Here is a 20,996-nt window from a genome sequence, read left to right as displayed (position 1 = left end):
GACCTGACATTGGCTTTCTGTGACTTTCACCCAGTGGTCAAGGCCTGCTTGCCAGCCCAGCCTTTCCAGGTACAGACTCAAGTCCTTTCATGGTCAAGGTAACTCCATCTGCTCCGGTACCCGGACTGGAAACTCGGCCTCAGCTTCCATGTGTCCCTTGCGTCACCATCACATTCATGGGTGGACAAGCCCTGGCTTTCCCGCCCCTGCTCCAGCCCTCCTGACGGTTCCTGCCACTGCAGCAATGCTCCAGTCTATTTCTCACCCAGACTTCTCCAGAAGCTTTGGAACTGCTCTTCCTGCCTTGGGTCCTGCCCCTTCCGTGCTCAGAACCCACCTATGGCCTTACTACGTAACATTCATGTTCAAGGCCCTCCATGACAGACCACTGCCCGCCCTACAACCATGGCAGTCCCACGTGCACCCCAGCCCCTCTACCGGTGCCAAAAGAATTCAGATTCTTGTCCTAGCTGGGTGCCTTCATCCATGCTGGTCCCTTGGCCTGGTCTACCTTCTGTATTATTCAAAAACGCATTCATTCCTAAAGGCTCAAGTCAGATGTCACCCACCCTCTAAAATGTTCTCCGATTTTCCCAGCAAGGATTGACTTTTCTACGCACCCCTGACAACGGGTTTGTTGTCTGCTCTAGCACTGGGTTTTTGTTTGTTTGTTTTTTGGCCACGCTGCGCAGCTCATGGGATTTTAGTTCCCTGACCAGGGATCGAACCCACGCCACCGCAGTGAAAGCACGGAGTCCTAGCCACTGGACTACCAGGGAATTCCCTAGCACTGTGTTTCTTTTTCTTGTTTCCGTATCTGTCTCCCTGCCTAGACTCTGAACTGTTCCTTGAAACCACACCCATGTGCTAGATGCTGAATTTCATAACTAAAGTTTTAGAAAATAGGTAAGTGTTGAATAAACACATTTATTGATCAACAAAAGATCAATAAATGTTGAATCAAACTGGCCCTAGTTCTGCACCTGACAACTGCCAAGGCCGAGCCCAGGTCTTCGTCTACATACTCTGTTTGCCTTAACGCAGGCAACCCCAATGGCTCTCTCCTATGATGGAAGGAGCCTCTGCCCCAGATTCCTTGGCCCTGAATACATAATTTTTAAATGATATAGATGAAATATCAAATATCTAGTTATAATAATTAAAGTATCCATTTACTCATACATGCATATTCAAAACATCTGAAATTACAAAATATATATTCACTTAGAAATAATGCTTTATTCATTAAAAATGTTTCAGAAAACAGTGTTTTCTCTCATGTCATAAAACAGTTTTCAAATGCTTGCCTCTCTAACATCAGTATTTCATCGACGCTAAAGATTTTTTTGTTTTCTGACATCTTTACTTCTAGGTTGTCTGAGAGACAGCACTTTCTGAATCTATACATGATGCTGTCACTGGAAATTTTATCTCAGACCACCAGTTCCCACTTATGTAACATGAAGACAGTTGTTGGGTTTTTTAATATGTCCTGGAGGCATAAATTCACCATCTCTGCAACTTACTCATTCACTGTGCTGCTCTTAAAGTATCGTATCCAGTGTCATCCAGTCCTTGCAATTGTGAAACTGTGCCCAGAGGAATAATGACTAAATTTGAGCTGATTTTTCTTTTACTGTTTTGGTCATTGACTTCTACATGTATTCAAAATTAGCACACTGATTGAGGACATTTCAAGCTAACGTGTCTTCCCCCAGTAGTACTTTGTTCAACATATTTGACAACATATTCAAACTGACATATTTGTCCTCAGTTTGATTGAGGACATTTCAAGCTAACGTGTCTTCCCCCAATAGTACTTTGTTCAACATATTTCAAAGAGTTCCACATACTCTGAGAGACTTTGCAAGGACTCACATATACAGCAATTTCCTCTTTTCCAAGGAATCATTTTCTTAGGAAAAAAAACCCCTCACTTCATATTTTGGAATATATGGTCATTCCTACCTTATCTTTCCTCCCTTCCATTCAATCAAGCACCATGCTCTACCACGTGAGGTCTCGCATGCCTTCTCCCTTTTCCATCCATACCAAGGTCACAGCCCTAGGCTTGCCCCTTATTCATACCGGAGAGACTACAAAGGTCCTGGCAGACACTGCTGTTGCCCCCCAATATCCTCCCCTCCTTCTTTAGTAATAGAACCCTCACTTTTTAACTGGACACATAATGGGGCTGGAAAAAGACCAAGATGCCCAGTCTTCCCTTCTTCCCTATCAGGTGACTGCATGGGGGTTAGGGGGGATGGAAGTGGATGCGGCAAGTACAACTTCAGAGAAGTGTCCTTAAAGGAGGGGTGGGGGAATGACCGCCTTGCTTTTTCCTTCCTGCTGGCTGGAATGAGCACATCCTGGCTGGAAACCCACCAGTCATTTTGAACCACGAGGCACCATGAAAATGGAAGTCATGCTGCAGGGTAAAAGTGACAGGGCACAAAACTGTGGGTCCCCGACCCCATGCTCACTTTGGACACGCTGCCTCCAGGCTTCTAGACAGAAATAAACTTCCTTCTTCAGGTCACTGTCATTTCTGTTTTTTGTATAACTTGGAGTTGATCATAATCCTAATTAACTGACTGTTTCTAAGTCTCTCCTATTGACGCCATCTGGCACTAGCTGAATTCAATCTTCCCAACATAATATCATGCTTATCATGCACCTGCTCAAAAACTATCAGTGACTTCTACATACCAAGCCGATAAAATCCAGATTCCTGGGCTTCCTTGATGGCGCAGTGGTTGAGAGTCCGCCTGCCGATGCAGGGAACACGGGTTCGTGCCGCAGTCCGGGAAGGGCCCACATGCCGCGGAGCGGCTGGGCCCGTGAGCCATGGCCGCTGAGCCTGCGCGTCCGGAGCCTGTGCTCCGCAACGGGAGAGGCCGCAACAGCGAGAGGCCCGCGTACCGCAAAAAAAAAAAAAAAAAATCCAGATTCCTTAGCTTAGCACTCAAAGTCCCATAATCTGGCCCTGTCTTAACAATGCTAACCTCAGAAACACCCCCATCCATTCCACCAACACACACACACACACACACACACACACACATACACATTAACCCTCCATTCCAGCCCGTTAGCTCCATACAACGTCTCTTACTCACCGCTGGTTGGATTGAGTTTAGGACAACGGAGATACAGGGAGGGAATCACTCCCTTTCAAATTGAACTGTGAATGGAAACAACCTTAACAAGAGAACAGATACACTGTGGTGGAGGCATATAATGGGCTATTATACAACCATAGAAATGAGTGAATTACCGCTTGGCGCAATATCATCATAAACTTACAAACATAATATTGAACAAAATTAAATTCAAAAATGGACAAAATGAATCTACAATCTTAGGAATCGGGATAGTGGTGACACTTGAGGTGTCAGTGCACAGAAGGAGGCGTGAGGGGGGGATTGTGGGGTACTGGGAATGTTCTGCTGATTACTCAGTATGCTGACTGCAGGTTCATGAAAAAGAATCCAGCTACACGCCAGATTTGCGCACCTTTCTATATGTATGCTTCAGTAAAAAGTTGACTTAAAAAACAGGCAAACGAAGTTAGAAGAGCAGTTACCTTCAGGGGGAGGTGATAATTAATTGGGTAATTGTGGGCACAAAGTGGGGCTTCTGGGGTGCCGATCTGGGAGATGGTCACATAAGAGTGTTCATTTTGCAAAAGAGCCATTGTACTGTTCCCTTATGGTTTGTGCATCTTTTTATATGTTCTTTTGATTAAAATTTTACTTAACAAGTGAAGTGTGCAGTACTACTCCTGCCACCCTTGCTCTCTGATCATGCCATGGACAAAGGGATTCAGGGAGAGATGTGAGCTGCAGCAGAGATTTTAGAGAGAGGCTAATGGGTGTCCTCTCTTGAGAGGGCTATTGTGCACATTCTGGAAGAGGTGTTAATAAGAATGAGGGTGCACAGCTGGTCCTGACCTGGAACTCCTTCTCAAGCCCTGGGGTGGGCAAAATAATGTCCCTCCAAAGATGTCCATGTCCTAATCCCCAGAATCTGTGGATATGTTACGTTACACAGCAAAGGGGAATTACAGTTGCTAATCAGCTGACTTTAAAAATAGGGAGATACCCTACATCAACTATACTTCAATTAAAAAATAGCAAAAAATAGTGAGAGCATCCTGAATTACCCAGGTGAGCCCAACGCAATCACCAGGGTCCTTAAAAACAGAAGAGTGAGGCAGCATGAGAAGGACTCAGCCTGACATTGCTGGCTTTGAAGATGGAAGGAGGCGACAAGCCAAGCAATGAGGGAAGATTCTAGAAGCTGAAAAAGACAAGGAAATGGATTCTCCCCTAAAGCCTCCAGAAGGAACAATTCACCCAGTAAGAACCATTTCAGACTTTTGACTTCCAGAAACATAAGATAATAAACTTTTTAAAAACTGAAGTATAGTTTACAATTTTGTGTTAGTTTCAAGTGCATAGCAAAGTGATTCAGTTATACATATATATATTATATATAATATATATACTTTCTTTCAGATTCTTTTCCATTATAGGTTATTATGAAATATCGAGTATAGTTCCCTGTGCTACACAGTAGGTCCTTGTTGTCTACCTATTTTATATTTAGTAGTGTGTATATGTTAACCCCAAACTCCTAATTTATCTCTCCCCCCTCACCCACTATCCCCTTTGGCAACCATAAGTTTATTTTCTGTCTGTGAGTCTATTTCTGTTTTGTAAATCAGTTCATTTGTATCATTTTTTGAGATTCCACATGTAAGTGATATTATACGCTATTTGTCTTTCTCTGTCTGACTTAATATGATAATGTCTAGGTCTATCCATGATGCTGAAAATGGCATTATGTCATTCTTTTTTATAGCTAGGTAATATTCCATTGTACATATATACCACATCTTCTTTATCCATTCATCTGTGGATAGATGTATAGGTTGCTTCCAATAAACTTGTTTTATGTCACTAAGTTTGTGGTAACTTATTACAGCAGCAGTGGGAAACTAATACACACACTGTCTGGAAATTTCAGAGAGGTGGTAATTTTATTAGAGGAGATCTTGGGGATGGGGGCATTCTTTGTATTTCAATGGAAATGGAGAAGGAGAAGGAGCTAGAAAAAATCAGCAAACACTGTTGATGGGGAAAAGGAGACCATTCTGAGGGGCTAGTGTTAAAAGCTGAGGGTTTGTCAAAGAAAGGGAGAAATTGTGAAAGTAGCAACTTCAGAACTGAGTTTGAAGCAACCCAGGGCTCACAAAAGATTTGACCTATAGCCTTGACCTCTGTGGTCTTGAGCTTCTCATCTTTAAGACAAGTGAAAACAAACTCACCTAACTGGGAAGGTGCAAGGATAAGCCCTCAACAGAAGTGAGATAAAATCCTTTGATTGGGATTTCCCTGGTGGTCCAGTGGTAAAGAATCCGCCTTCCAATGCAAGAGGACGCAGGTTCGATCCCTGGTCAGGGAACTAAGATCCCACATGCCGCGGGGCAACTAAGCCCGCGTGCCACAACTACTGAGCTCGCATGCCACAACTACAGAGCCCACTTGCCTCAACTACAGAGCCCACGCACCCTGGAGCCTGCGTGCCACCACTAGAGAGAGAAAACCCACATGCCACAACTAGAGAGAAGCCTGCACCCACAAGGAAAGATCCCGCATGCCTCAACGAAGATCCCACGTGCCGCAACTAAGACCCGACGCAGCCAAAAATAAAGAAATAAATAATAAATAAATCTTTAAAAAAAATCCTTTGCTTTACATCATTTTCTCTAATAATAACTGTTTATTAGGCAGCATAATGCCCCCAAAGATGTCTATGACATAATCATCCCGGAATCTGTGAATATGTTACCTTTGTGGAAAAAGGGACTTTGCAGATGTGATTAAGCTAAGGATATTGAGAAGGAGAAATTAGCCTGGATCATTCAAGTGGGCCCAACGTAATCACAAGGGTCTTTATAAAAGAGAGAGGAAGGGGGGAGAAGGGGGAAGGGAGAGAAGAACTGGAAGCTGCTATGCTTTGAAGATGGAAAATACCAGGAGACAAGAAACATAGGCACCTTTCAGAAGCCAGAAAAGGCGAGGGAACAGCTTTCCCCCTAGAGCCTCCAGAAGGAACATAGCTTGTCCACACCTTGATGTTAGCCCGGTGAGACCTATTTCAGACTTCTGACCTCCAGAACTGAGGGACAATAAGTTTGTGTTGCTTTAAGCACTAAGTTTGCAGTCATTTGTTACAGCAGCAATAAGAAACTAGTACAATAACCTAAAATAGCAGTGGGGTATTCCAATGGGGATGGAGCCACGGTCTCCAACAGTAAAGTTTTCCCTGACAATAAATACTCTAAAAAGAACTTTCGAAAAATGTTAGCTAGCCCACCTGCTCAGCCACTGACTTTACATACAGACAGTTCGGTAAAAATCTTATTTTCAATCAACTCACTCCAAGCACTGGCAGATTAATTCACATTAATTATCTCATTTAACCCTTATAACAACACTATGACATAGATCGTATCATCCCCATTTGATGGATGATATAACTGAGGCTCAGATAATAATAAGTATAGGTAATAAATATTGAGCACTTACTCTGAGCTAGGCATTATACTAAGCACTTCATGTGTGTTAACTAATTTAATTCTCCCAACAATTCTATTTCCATTTACAGATGAGAAAACTGAGGCAGGGAGTCTAAGTAACGTTCCAAAATCCTTGCAGGTAATGAGTGGCAGGGCTGAGACTGGAACCCAGGTCCCTCAGGTGCCAAGATCAGGGTCGTACTCCCACAACCTCTCATCACTGTCAGCATCATTACCACCAATTACTGATAACAGCCGAGGCCTCTGGGATAGAGCCCAGCCCTGCCTTTCTCTCTGACTCCCTTTCAGGGTCCTACCAGGTAAGGCAGTGGTGGCTGTCTAACGAGCCACCTGGCAGGGTTCAAAGACGACCTCACGGCTAGAGCTCCAAGTGGCAACTGGTCCCTTGGAAGGGCCTCCCTGGCACTGTTTATTAGCAGCAGCAATGACAGCCTCCACTCTCTCCTTGGCACTTCGGCCTCCCTCTTCCTCTGACCCTCCTGACTTATCCCCACATGTACATTACACAGGGGTGCCCTCCTGAGCCTCCCTAAAGACAGGGAGTCCCAGGAAAGGGCTCTCTTAAACACACATGCTAAAAACCAGAGGGGAGCCAGTCCCGTCCCAGGGATAGCATTCGAGGCTCTGGCTCACTTGGCTGGCCTTAAACGCAGCTGCTCACCCCTGAGTCCCAGCATGTCCCTTCTCACCTCCCACGCAGCCTCACACGCAACACCCTGCAGGCCAGCGTTTACACTGGCACTCCCTCTTCGCCCCAGGCAGAGCTGATTCTAGGAAAACTGTGGGATTTCTCTGCAGAACCTTCAGTGATCCTCTTATTCCTCATCTACCTTTCAAGGAGCAATCTTCTATTTCCTTTGCTTTAAATCTTGGGCCTCATTTCAACTACCTCTTGCTAAACAGAGATATATGGTGATGCCGGTAAGAGCTTAGAGCATGACAGCCATCTGAGGGTGTCTGAGAAGTGGACTCTGGTACGGCACCTCCAGCCAGTGAGCTCAGGCCTCAGTGCCTCCAGCTTGCCAGGGCCTGGACTCCTGAGCCCGGAATTTGTAGGAAAGAGAAGCCTGGCAACACAGAGGTCTGACTGAATTCTACTGGCAGGACTAAAAGTTTGGGCAGATAGGAAAACAGAAGGTGAAGACCCAACAGATATCTACCTGCATTCTCAACAGGGGGTTCTAAGGGACCAAGCTTCAGGGGCTGAGAGGAAACTTTCCAGACCATAAACCCATCTTGGAACAGCAATATGGTTTTCTGAGGCTGGGAGAAGCAGGCAGGGAGAACCGTGTAGGATGCACTCCTGAATGGAAAACTCCAGTTAAATACATGTAGATCACCTGCCACCCTCACGTACCCACAGAGGGCCCACCTTCCTGATTTGGAGAGGAAGTGACTGCTTGTAGGAACGCCTTGCTTTTCTGGAGAGACAGGTGATGGAACTAATCACCAATCTTAAAATGCCTGGAACTGTTCTAACGACTTGAATTCAATCCTCACAACCCTGTAGGTATTATCAACCCCATTGGACAGATGAAGAAAGTGAGGCATAGAGCAGTTGGGTAACCCCGAAGTTGCCAACCTGTAAGCTTCACTCACAGCCGGGGTCTGAACCTAAGCAAGCGAACCCCAGAGTCTCTGGTCTTGACCATACCCCTCCCCCACCCCTCCCCCACCCCCCGCAGCGGGAAACCAATTAAATGCACTTGGTGCAGATGCAGCCCATTTATGACGATTTGGGACTTGGTCAACTGGGTTTGTTCCGGGCGGGAGTATGTGTTCCCGAGGAGCTACCTTCCTGTGCACCTTCCTGTGCGTCCAGTCCAGGAGACGTTAACGAGAGAGGGTCCCCATTTTTCTGTCCTCTCTCCAAACTGCCCTCGGGGTTTCTAGCAACTACCACAAAACGCCCTCCCCTTTCTTTCCTTTCCCCGCAATGTAGGGAAGCTGGAGCTTTAGCTGTCCTAGAGAACCAAGAACAAAATGCAGATGACACGGGCATTAAAATAACAGCCAACAGAGGCGGGGAGTCGGTATCGATCCGCTGGCCAGCTGGACAACAATCACGCCGCATCCCCGCTCAACAAGTCTCCCTTTCCTGGGGTCGGTGGAGGCCAGGTCTGGGCGGCCCCGCGGCGGGGCACAGCGCCCCCACGGGGCGCTGCGGGGTGGCTGCCACGCGCTGCGCCGGGCTCAGGGAGCTCGCGGAGCTCGCCCGGCCAGGGCGGCCCAACTGGCCCCGGCCGGGGGGTCCCGCAGCGCCGCCCTCCCTCTCGCCCTCTACCCCGAGGGGTCGGGAGCCAGGGGCCCAGGGCGGGAGGGGGCGTCCGACGGGAGGGGCCGCACGGGCCGGGGCGCGGGCCTTTGGGCGCGCCCGCGTGCGTGGGTGCCCAAGCTCTGTCTGTCCGTCTGTCTGTCTGCGCCTCGGGGCTGCGGGGCCAGGCAGGGCCCCGGGGAGAGCGCGCCCCGCTCACCTGCAGCCACCGCCGGCGCCTGGGAAGCGAGACAGGGGCGCAGACTCCCGGGTCTTCGTCGCTGGCCTCCTCGCCGCTCCGAGAGCCACGGCTCTCCTCGGGAATCGCTCGTGGGAGCCAAGGAAGAAGCCCGAGGTGCTGCCGCTGTCTCCTCTTTCGCCGCTTCCTCCGAGTCCCATCCCAGAGCGCTCCGCTCGCTCGCTGGCTGCCTGGGCGGCTCTGGGCCAGCGCCGGCAGGCGGCGGGGGAGGCGGCGCCGCGGAGGGTGGGGAGAGGGCCGGCGGGAGGAGGGGTGTACTGTTTGGGGATGGGGCAGGAGCGGAGAGGGATAGGCCGCGAGGACCGCGCCACCCTGCAGGCAGCCCCGGGAGCTGGGCACCCTGGCCGCACGCCCTGCCTGCTGCCACCTCGCTCTGCGCGGTCCGTCCCCAAGCCCAGGCGGGGATCGGACCCCGGGGGTCTGGAGCCGCACGCAGGCTCAGAAAAACAAGGAGCTTTGGGCTCTTGGCGGAGGGGAGTGGGGTGGGGAGCGGAGGAGAGCATCTCCTGGAGGGAGAAAGGCATGACGGGGGTCCTGTTTCCTGAACTGGGGGTCATGATCTACAGGAGGAGACCATCGATGACGGTGATGAAGAAAAAAGTGTTGAGAATTGGGCTAACTGGTGACAAGTGCCAGGAACTGTCTTGGCAGTACCCAGAACACCGGTGCCAGTTCATATTAACAGAGCGCCCACTGGCCAGAAACCAGGCCCCTGGGTGGGGACGGGACTAAGGATGCCAGGACGGAAAGGAAACAAGGTTCCTACCCTGAAGGAGCAGAGAAAGTCTAGTCCAGGCAAGACTTTTGAAATTATGGGCAAAGATGTTTGCAATTTTGTGAAGCGGGGGGACGTGCCCTGAGAGGTCCCCAAGGGAACTTTGGAGGGATGCGAAAGCCAGGATTGGTCAGTGGCAGGGAAAGGGCTGGGGAATGCCACTCTACCAGCTCTCCCTGCTCCTGGGCAGCTGGGGGTGAGTGGGGTCGTTACAACAGGCTAGGACATCTCCTAATAATTGCTCCAGAATTCTAACCCCAAACCATTAACCCAACCACTCAGTTCAGGTTTTAACAAGCTGTGGGGTAGAGGCCGCAGAACTAGCAAGTTTCAAAACGTCTGGTGCCAAAATCTGATCATTTAAGTCCTCTTGGCTGCCTTTACTCTGAACCGTCGTCACTCCTATTTGATGATAGAGTTGGTTTCTGGAATATGAGTAAAAACCTTGTACAAAATCAATTTTTCAGGAAAGCTCCAGGTGGGTAATTAAAATCCTAGCCATAAGGCAAGGGGTCAACATACTCAAGCCATCGGGCAACTCAGTGGTATCCTAATGCCGAGAAAGAATCTTGGATTCATGTTCCCTCACGCTGCACCTTAGGCCCACTGGGCACTCTTGGCCGCCTGCACTGATCAGAAATAGTTTCTTTGTATGTCTTTGGGAGGAGGTAGGTGGAAGTCAGAAAGTAGAGGAAAGTCTTCAGGAAATGTTTGGTCTCTGAAGTCCTGGATCCCACCAATGAAAATCCTTCCTGAGTCTGGGCCAGTGAAAATCCCCTAGGAGCTGGGGAAGTGAAGTTACAGTTTATGGAAACTTACAGTTTAAATGTGTTGCCTTATTTCAAGACACCAGTATGATCCGGTAATTTAACCAGGAAAACAATAGTAATTCCGAAATCCTTACAAATTTTGGTGAATTGTAATGTAGTAGTAACAGATTTCAGTGATTCTGGTGTATGCCGAGTAAGCTGGATGTTTCTCCCCAGGGAGTTCTATCAGAATTCTTCAGAAGAGGAAATTTCTGTACAAAGCATGCCTGCAGCCACGTCAAATAGGTCAGTGAGTTGTTCACCTCGTGGAATGACCTTCAGGTCTGCTGGAAAAAAAAAAAAAAAAAAAAGCAGCAGCAAAAGCGATTTCAGGATCCAGAAATATCAAGTAAGGAAAAACAATGGCTTAGTTTCCCAGTTACCTTTAGGGGGAATGCCAGTTGATAATAATAAATGCTGCTGGGGAAAGCCCAAATTTGCCTTTTCTGCCAGAGGCCCTGCTACTGGCTTAATGTAGAGAACCTTATTCAGAAAAAGTATGATTTCTTGTTCTCAGGTGGGCACTCATACAAGCTGACAAGAACAAGGGTGTGTAGTATCTCAGAACTCATGAGTTAGAATCCACAACTGTTTAAATTACTTACACCTTGGTAGCTATGCTGGGTTCAGCTCACTTCTCTGTCTCTGCAGGGGGTCTACTGTGGAACAGAAGGAGGCTGCGGCGGGGGTGGGGGGTGGGCAGGGAGGGGCAGTCATTTGACCCAGGCCTCACATTCATGAATAGCCTCAAATATAGACTTTGGCCCTAAGCATTCATTTGTTCCTTGTAAATATTAGAACTTTTTGTTTTGCTTTTGTTGCACATTAGAATCCTTCCTAGAGGGCAGATTAAAATGAGACTCTATCAAAGAGAAGAGGACCACAATATAAGGAAAACAAAGAGCAGACAGGTTGGCTCACAGAACTCATAGCCTAAAATAACTTTTTTTGTTTTTTTTGCGGTACGCGGGCCTCTCACTGTTGTGGCCTCTCCCGTTGCGGAGCGCAGGCTCAGCGGCCATGGCTCACGGGCCCAGCCGCTCCGCGGCATGTGGGATCTTCCCGGACCGGGGCACGAACCCGTGTCCCCTGCTTTGGCAGGCGGACTCTCAACCACTGCGCCACCAGGGAAGCGCTAGAAACACCAATTTTATTGACAAGATAGGGCCACAACGGGCAGCTCCACGGAACACAAATGAGGAAGAATCTAAAATTGCAATGTCACCTCACTCGCACCGTGTTTCTCTAGGTGACTGATGATGTTTGAGTCACATGTAAACTCCTGGAGCCCGTCCCTGTCCCACTCAAGCAGAAGGGCAGGATGTCTCACCTGGGAGAGGAGCTGTCATTCCTTTGGGGCACCTGCCAGTTGGTCAGAACAGGAGATAAGGTAGAGAGGGGGGCCTCCAGCCTTGCGTAAGGAACCCTCTGACATGGGGCAGTGCTTCCTTCCAGATGCCCCATCAATGTGGACAGCTAGTTCCGTGTCAGAGGTCCCCCTGAGGACAGGCTAGCTGACGGCACCATCATCCCAAGTGAAATGATTTCTAAATAAACATATGACCCCACCTTGGAAAGAGGATTCAAATGTTTTTATGTTATCCACACCTTAACTTGTTTACACATCTTCCTTATGCCATGCTGGGGAAGAGACTGAGCTGCTGTGGCCTTAAACCTGGAGGTTAGAGTGGTTTTTGTGGAATCAGGCTGATGACGCTACTTATCAAGTATGAGATAATAGGATGGAGTGGGGAGCCTTAAAACCTGGGCAAGATTGAACGGAATCTGACTCGTTTTCTTGGATATTGACAAGGCTGAAACACTGCCCGTCTCCCTGGAGACTAGTTTCCACTTTGGAAGTGGAGGATGGACCTGCTATGTGTGGAAGCATCACTCAGCAACGCAGACTGCTGCTTCTTGCCTCCTGAAGCCCAGGAATTGGCAAAGAGCCATCTGCTATTAGAAGCCAGTAGCCTCATTCCTGTGACACTCAGCTAACTGCCTTCTCGCCACGCCATTACTGAGTCTCTGTCTGCATCGGTTGCCTGGTGTTAAATCAGACTGCAAGATACTTGGGCAATGAGTATGTGTATCTGTCCTATAAAATCTTCCAGCATTCTGGCAAAGCTCAATAAACTCAAGAATAACAAAAATATCAGAAGAAAGAACGTGGCTTTTCCACGTTCTCTCTTGCTGAAGAAAATAACTGGAACATGGTTATTACCGGGATCCAACAGAAGGGGAAATGCTACAGATGGTCCAGTGGAAAGAATAAGGAATAAGGCAGTGAACTGCTGAGAGCCACAATAAATCATAAGATGGAGAAAAATAAGATGTAATGCAATGAAGTGAACAATGTTTTGTTGGTAGAGCACTCTCTGAAAAGAAGCAATGGAAATGTCTTGACTCATTTAAAACAAGAATTGACAAAGCAATTCCCAAGTATAGAAAGTGCCAGAACATTACTGGCTATATGTACACTAGCTCTGAACAAAAACATGTAGAAAAGAAGATGCAATAACCAAAGTGTGAAAGAGCTGAGAGTTTCTTTTAGCTAGAGCAAGTTTTAAGACAGCTCAGCATCCCTGGCCAGGCCTAATGAGAGGGTGCAGACCCTCAGTGCTTCACCGTTAGCTCCAGACTACCCATGGAGCTGAGAAGTTTGGGGGGAGAAGGGGGAGTGACTATTTATGGGTGTGGAGTTTCTTTGGGGGTTAATGGAAATGTTCTAAAACTGATAGTGGTGATGGTTGCATGACAGCGAATAATATTAGGAACCATTAAATCATATAATTCTATGGCATGTGGATTACATCTTAATACATTTTGGTTTATGAGAAGAGGGCAGGTTTTAGTTCCGAGTCCTCATGCAAACACGTTTAGTCTCTTTTTGAATCAGACTGCTTCTCTTCCATGTTTGCACACCTTGCTTGGAACACTCTCCATCCTGGAACCAGGTCTCTCACACATGGGCGGGGGGGGGGGCGCTTCTTGCCCCACTCCTCAGCTTCCCTTCCTGTGCTTTCACACACCTTTTCTGGAGTTCACACTCCTCCTCTGAGGATTACTTTCCACTGCAGGACTTACCTGCTGGTGGGGACTTCTGGACTAGTGTCTGTGGTCCCCACCACAGAGAAATGCACAAGGCTTTACTGTTGCTTGAGATACTCTTGTAAAGGCTGCAAGACAAACATGCTTTATCACATACAGCCTTTCAGGGGTTCTATTTAAATCTGAAGTGCCCAGGAAGTTGAAGAACACATCAGCTGTACTGGCTCATGGGCTTAGTCGCTCCGTGGCATGTGGGATCTTCCCAGACCAGGGATCGAACCCACGTCCCCTGCCTTGGCAGGCGGATTCTTAACCACTGCGCCACCAGTGAAGTCCTGGTCACTGATTGTTTTAACAATACATTGATCTACTAGGAAAGGGAAAAGAGAAAGTTCAAGGGAGAGGCACATCTAGCAATTTAATTTTTCATTCAGAGCCCTACTGAATTAGGCTCACATAAAAGGCACTTGATCACAAGAATAGAGCTAAGAATGTCATTTCCTTTTGATTGCAAATTGTGGCAGAGCATCAGCTAGCCCCTCGTCTTAGCTGTCCTTTAATTTTCCTTCAGAGATCAATCCTTCTATTACCGTGTTGCTGAGTTCTGCCCATCACCTTTACAACTTCTAGAAGTCAAGGCGCCCCCGCCCCACAGTAGACACGCTCGTAGGGTCTATGGAGGAGAGACCTCCCTTTGTTCCCTTGCACAGTCTACAGGAACGAGATTTTTGTTTTTCTCCAGTGGGCTCTTCTGGGAGAAGTGGTCTCTGTGGAGCTTGAGCCCCACTGAGTTGCTTTTTAAGAATTAGTCACAATAACCATGGGTGGGGTTACAGGTGGTTTTAATTCCTCTCATGCTTATTTTATTCCTATTCTAGTAACTATTTTTGAGTTCGTTCTATGTGCCAAACAAGTGCCAGGTGCTGGGGAAGGAACAGACACAGCTTCTGTCTGAGTTTCTTATCTATTGGGAGATTACAGAAGAGAGAAGCCACAGGAACCAGAGTGTAAAATGAGCCTTGATTGGTATGCTATGGTATGCTCTGCTATGGGACAACATAAAATGAATCTCTTCCAAACTAGTGGGTCATAGAAGGCTTCCAGAAGGAAGTGACTTTCAAGATGAGACCCAAAGGATGTTACTGGCTTTATTTTCTATTTTTTCTTGCAATACATTACTTATGTCCTTTTTTATTTTTATCTTTTAAATTTATTTATTTTTTGTGGTACGCGGGCCTCTCACTGCTGTGGCCTCTCCCGTTGCCGAGCACAGGCTCACGGGCCTAGCCGCTCCGCGGCATGTGGGATCTTCCTGGACCGGGGCACGAACCCGTGTCCCCTGCATCGGCAGGCGGACTCCCAACCACTGTGCCACCAGGGAAGCCCTAAATTTATTATTTTTTTTGGCTGCACCACGCAGCTTGCAGGATCTTAGTTCCCCGACCAGGGATTGAACCTGGGCCACTGCAGTGAAAGCGCTGAGTACTAACCACCGGACTGCCAGGGAATTCCCTTATGTAATTTTTTAAAAACCCACAAATTTATAATGTTTCCTGATGCCCGAGTCAGACCTGGATTCACTACTAAGACGTTTAAGGAAGTTGGCTCTCAGGGACACAGATGATTTAGTGCCTTAACCTCACAGGGTGGGAGAAAGCCTACAGCCGCATGGGAGAGGGCTGCTCTAGTCTGCCTCTACTTGAGAGGCGTGAAAACAGACACCGTGAGATAGGCCTTCTGGCGCGGGGACGATGAAGGGAGTTGGGTCTCACGGCCCCAGCTATTCCTCCAAGGTAATGCAGACACATTACATCACTGTTCTACTCCCTTATGATGCTTGAAAACTTACTGTACATAATCTTCTTAAAGATAAATCAGTGCAGTTTAAAATGGTGCCTAATTTCCTCAGAAGAAAACTGCTCACTTAAAACAATTAACCACTCTAAGAGGCCCACCTCAGTTGATCTTTCTTCCTACCTGAATAAATTCTTTTTTTTAAAAAATTTTTATTGGAGTATATTGTGTTAGTTTCTACTGTACGGCAAAGTGAATCAGCAATACGTATACATATATCCCCTCTTTTTTGGATTTCCTTCCCATTTAGGTCACCACAGCTGAATAAATTCTTTATGATAAGAATTAAAAGTTGATATTCACAGAACACGATTCAGCCTAATTAAACAGAAAATTGACAGCTTTACTTGTGATACAAACCTCAAGTAAAAAAATCCACCCTAGGGGCTTCCCTGGTGGCGCAGTGGTTGAGAGTCCGCCTGCCAACGCAGGGGACACAAGTTCGTGCCCTGGTCTGGGAAGATCGCACATGCCGCGGAGCGGCTGGGCCCGTGAGCCATGGCCGCTGAGCCTGCGCGTCCAGAGCCTGTGCTCCGCAATGGGAGAGGCCACAACAGTGAGAGGCCCGCGTACCGCAAAAAAAAAAAAAAAAGACCTAACGTTGAAAGAACTGAAAGAAGATCTTGCAAAACTACAATAGTGAAATAAAGATACATTTGTTTAGCTAAAATGAATACTGGGGGAAAAGTGACATCACACAAAGGCCACCACACAAGACAGTGTCCTTTGTGCTGTGTGCGTCACACAGAGAGCAGACCCAATGTTCCTTCCTTTCCCCAGAGCTGGGGTTTCCTTAGGTGGAGAGGCCACAGATGGGAGCCTCATCAGCTCTTCAAAAGGTCTAGGTTGGATGCCCCAAATTCAGGGTCCCAGGAATCCAGGAGCTGTTGTTGCATATGGCTTTTCATAGGGGGAGCTGATATGCCGCAGCACTGAGCTGTGACTAGCAGAAAATCTGACGGCACATCCCCTCCTAGGCTTTCCTGAGAAACTGGCTCAGTCCCTTGATGCTGGCTAATCACGCCCAATCTACCCGGGTCACACAGTTCCTCTCCAAACTCTCTTTATTGCAACAATACACCCTGGACATCTTGACACACACCAAGGAACATATATATTTGCTGAGTTGAAGAGGTTCCCATCTTAGTAAGTTTACTTAAAACTTGTTTTGTTTGTACTGCCAATGGCTTTTTAAAAAGTATGTGTAAAGTTTTAGATGGGATAAAATAATAAAACCTTAGTCCATTGTGCCGTTTTGAGCCAAACTCTTCATTCTGAAGCAGCGGCTGTTTTGCCAACTAGGGTCATATTGATGGGTGTAGAGAGCTGAGAGTTTTGCTTTGAGGTAACTTCTTCTGGGTTGGCCAGGTGACAGTTTCTCTCTTCTGCTGTCTCCACACACCAGTCAGCGGTAGGAATGCGTGGGCTTCTGGGCAGAAGGTCGCAGATGTGGCTGGCTTCCATACACCAGAGTCATCTGGCAGAAAACCTGGCCAGCGTGCAAAAACACTTTAAGTGAATTCCATGGGTGTGGAGACATCCTTGCAACGCCTCCTTTTTCCTTCCCTTTTAGGACATACATACGAGCTGGCCAAAACTCATTCTACACAGCAGCAGGCACTACTTCTGGTATTGAAATGGCTCAATTTAGCAGGCAGTCCTTTGGCACGAGTTACATCTGCCCTCTCCCCTACATCTGCCCTCTCCCCTCCAGAACATAGGAGTCTGCCTATGTGACCAGAAGCAATGTTACTTAGTAACATTTAGGTCCGTTTCCAGACCAGCTGCAAAAGCAAAAGCTCCCGTATCTTTTCTTTTTAAATGGAAATAGTGTTTTTATAGTCTCATCGGTTTTCCTCTATCACAAAAGCTCCATTTGCACAGCAGGATTTTTTCTCCAATGGTGACCATTTCAAATACAATATATCCCCTCTATGGAGAAAACTTTAATGGTTACAGTCTCTAAAGGTGGTCTATTGAGAACATTACTGAGAAGTACTGTTGCTTAACGAACTGAGGGTGGAAAGACAAATGCAATGAGGTGTGGTTCAGTTTAGCAGTCAAACTAAACAAACGTTTGTTTGGGGCCAGAAGAGAGTTAAAAAACAAAAATGGGGGGAGAAAGGGAGGGGAAAGTGTCAGGCAACCTGTGGGACAACAGGATAGGGTGGGCAGGGACAAGGACAGACGCAGGGGAGATGCGGCACATGTGTTTATGTAGGAAGAAGGTGCAGGAAGGGGAGTGACTAGTCTGTTGGCCTGAAAACTTCCATGTGTTGTGCCATTCTGGAAACCTGACTGGCCTGTGCAGCGGAAGCTTGGTTTCTAGGGTGGCCAGACCCCATTAAGCCAAAAGATGTGTTTTCCTCTTCTCTCTGTCCAGCAAACAGACTTCAAACCCTCCCACGGGGCTGCTTATCAGTGGACCCACTTGCACACCTGGTGGTGCTGGACTGAATGTCCGTGACCTTAAAATAGGGTTTTGGGGGGTCAAGATGAAAACCCCGAGGAACCCTCAGTCAAGTGACCAGAAAGTATACAGGCACGAGAGCAATTGAGGTAATTGACTGTTTTGTTTCTCTGTAGACAACAAACTAGAAGAAAGGAGCAGGATATTAAAGTGGGGTTTAAAACACATTTAAAAGAGAGGTATATATCTGGATTGGCGATGACAAGGACACAGCGAATTGCTGAGTGTGCTCTGGGGGGGTCATTTTAATCCAAGCATCACAACCTCTCCATAGTGCAGACAGGAAGACAATTGCTTACCGCGTAGAGGTAAGTACGGGGGCAGCTTTGGAGCTCCGCCTGGGTTGGTATGTCAGGAAAGCCCAGCAGCATCGTGACATCCTGGTGTCTGTGGTGCTACTGAGTGTCACGTGAACAAGAGCCTCTCCGAGGACCCTACGTAGAGTCTCCAAACCAGCACTCTTCTCCACCTGACCATGTGCCATTTTTCATATTGTAAAAAAAGCATTAGGCAAAGCACTGGAAAATCATGGGGAGTAACATGCAAATAACTGTGATTTCCTATGTGCCTTCCACAGGGATCAGTGAAACTACCTGATGGGCCTTCCCCAAACCTAACAGCCCTTCATGTGTTAATCTTCTGGGTATAAAACTTCAAGGAACAGCATTTCCGAGGTCGAGTTTACAAATACTAATGAGATACACCAAGAGAAAGGACGGAGGCTGATTCTCAGGGATAAAAGTCATCCCCCTTGCCTCTTATTTTATTCTACATTTCCAAATTATCTGAAATACCCGTTCAGGAACAAGCCAAAGCCACTCTTATTTTAATCTCCCTTGGAACACAGTACAATCTGAACAGCGTATTAGAACTGCACTGTGGACAGAAAGCAATCAATCCTATTCGAAGCAGCCGAGCTGGCAGAGCTTCGGCAGAGGCGGGTCAGGAATGCTGGAAGCTCGTGTCTGCTCCTCTCCATTTCTCTTGGCCTAAGATGCTCTGATTTTACCAGCACTGAAATATTAAAAAAAAAAAAAAAAAAACATATGTGTGAGACAAGCCATAAAACCTCCTCCTTAGGCCTCTTGCCCCACTTGGGCAAGAAGGGTTCCCAGGCACAATCACCAGAACCAAAAGGTGGTTTTCTTGGATGTGGGCAAATCTCATTTTAATTGCAAATGGCTTCATTTACAGCACATTCAATAATGAACAAACAGGAGAGCTGTGACTTTTGAACATGTGAATATATAAAAGTCTCTTGAAATTCAGGTAGTCAAGATAAGGGCATTTCACAAGGAAGCACCCCTGCCACCTCCCGTCTTTCCGAAGACCGTTTTATACTTATTTTAAAAGATGACAAGGCGTATTCAGAAGTTCAAAGTAGTAGGATGTGCCTTGCAGGGAGAGAAGAAAACCTTTTTTCAGATTGTTGGGTAAATACTATCAGCAATTCCACTTGACAAAGGCTGATGGAGGTCCTCCCTGAGTCAGGCTAGGACAGAACACTAAGTGAAAAGGGGCTCTGAGCGGGGCTGGGAAGGAAACTGCGAGAAAGGGAGAATCTGATACCACACAGTACCAACCAGTTCCCCTCTAACACTCCACGCCGTGACCCCAGAGGTGGGTGCACAAGAGCAGCCTCCAGGGTGGTGACTGACTGTCCTCGCTGCCGGGAATTGACAAAGGGTCTCAATTTAGCCCGTCGACAAAATCCTTGACCGGCGAACCCAAACTGTCACTGAATTTAACATAAAGGATCTAAGGAAATTCTTGTTTTATTTATGTGTATATTTGGACTCCTTACACGATTCCTCTTCTCCTAAGGGCTTGTTCTATACACTGCAATGGCCTAAGAGAAGCACTGTATAATTCTGATTTTATTTTACGCTTTCAAAAGAGAAAGGAGGGAACGGAGAGAACAGTGTCACAAATTCTTCAACTCTGGGGCTCAGCACGTACAACAGACTCCTCGGACAGAAGGTTCATCCGGATTGTTGGCTAGTTTCAATGCCGAGGAAAGCCTAGGGGAGCCCACCGCACTCGCACAGAAAGAATTCTACAGTTACTCTATCACAGTGCTCTAGCTAAGCATATGTTTCAAACTACAGAGAGTCTCAACTTAACATCTAAAATTTTAAATTGTAGCATTTCAGCAACAGGTAAGCTCAGAGAGCTCGTCTCAGAAGTAAAATTGAAGAACTATTGCTCTGATGTATGGAAGTCAAACTGTCGCTCTCAGCTACGCCCCACTTCCAGGCTTAGGCAGACACGTAAGGTGGCGGCGGCTCCTTGGCGGCGCCATTCACAGTGGCATCATCGTACGGGGGTAAGAGCACCTGGGAAGAAGAAAAGACAGGGTTAGTGTTTAAAGGTACACACACATTCCCCTGAGCTTTAATTTTTTTTTTTTTTCTTTGCGGTACACGGGCCTATCACTGTTGTGGCCTCTCCCGTTGCGGAGCACAGGCTCCGGACGCGCAGGCTCAGCGGCCATGGCTCACGGGCCCAGCCGCTCCGCGGCATGTGGGATCCTCCCGGACCGGGGCATGAACCCGTGTCCCCTGCATCGGCAGGCGGACTCTCAACCACTGCGCCACCAGGGAAGTCCCCTAAGCTTTAATTTTAATTGTACTTTTCCCATAACCTGTACCAATATCAATTTTCCAGCAAGTGGCTAGACTTTGATGAGAGACTTTTTGAATCCTTAAAGAAGCAGAGGGAAGAGACTTTTGGACCTTTCTGAGTTTTCCAAACTGTGTCCACTTGTACCTGGATGTCACAGTGCCTGGCGGGTCCAAAGGGCTGTGCCTCTAGGACAAGGAAGGAGGCGGTGGTGGCTCTGAAGAGGAAAAAAGGCTGCAGGGTGATGTGTATGTGTGTACACTCAAATAGGGCAGGCGCCTGATTGACCAAGGGG

At 47.4% G+C, this 20,996-nt stretch overlaps 2 protein-coding genes across 9 annotated transcripts in view; both read right to left on the bottom strand.

Moving 5' to 3' along the window:
- The window catches only part of MATN2 (matrilin 2), a 155,827-nt gene extending 146,341 nt beyond the window's left edge, over positions 1–9,486 (bottom strand). The window contains exon 1 of one of the 6 annotated variants that reach the window (XM_073794610.1): positions 9,082–9,486. The gene's annotated coding sequence lies outside the window, so the exon portion shown is untranslated. The remainder of the gene's footprint in view (positions 1–9,081) is intronic. The other 5 variants (XM_073794608.1, XM_073794609.1, XM_033843213.2 and 2 more) reach the window with 5 other exon arrangements.
- A 9,319-nt stretch (positions 9,487–18,805) lies between these two features.
- The window catches only part of LAPTM4B (lysosomal protein transmembrane 4 beta), a 69,124-nt gene continuing 66,933 nt past the window's right edge, over positions 18,806–20,996 (bottom strand). For all 3 annotated transcript variants that reach the window (XM_019925084.3, XM_019925087.3, XM_019925086.3), the window contains one exon: positions 18,806–20,415. In XM_019925084.3, coding sequence (XP_019780643.2) covers positions 20,338–20,415 — 78 coding nt within the window. In that variant the 3' untranslated portion in view covers positions 18,806–20,337. The remainder of the gene's footprint in view (positions 20,416–20,996) is intronic.

Source organism: Tursiops truncatus, chromosome 17 (genome assembly GCF_011762595.2).
Source record: "Tursiops truncatus isolate mTurTru1 chromosome 17, mTurTru1.mat.Y, whole genome shotgun sequence".
NCBI lineage: Eukaryota > Metazoa > Chordata > Mammalia > Artiodactyla > Delphinidae > Tursiops > Tursiops truncatus.
The sequence above is the reverse complement of the archived record's forward strand: the minus strand, read 5'-3'. Positions and strand labels throughout refer to the sequence as shown.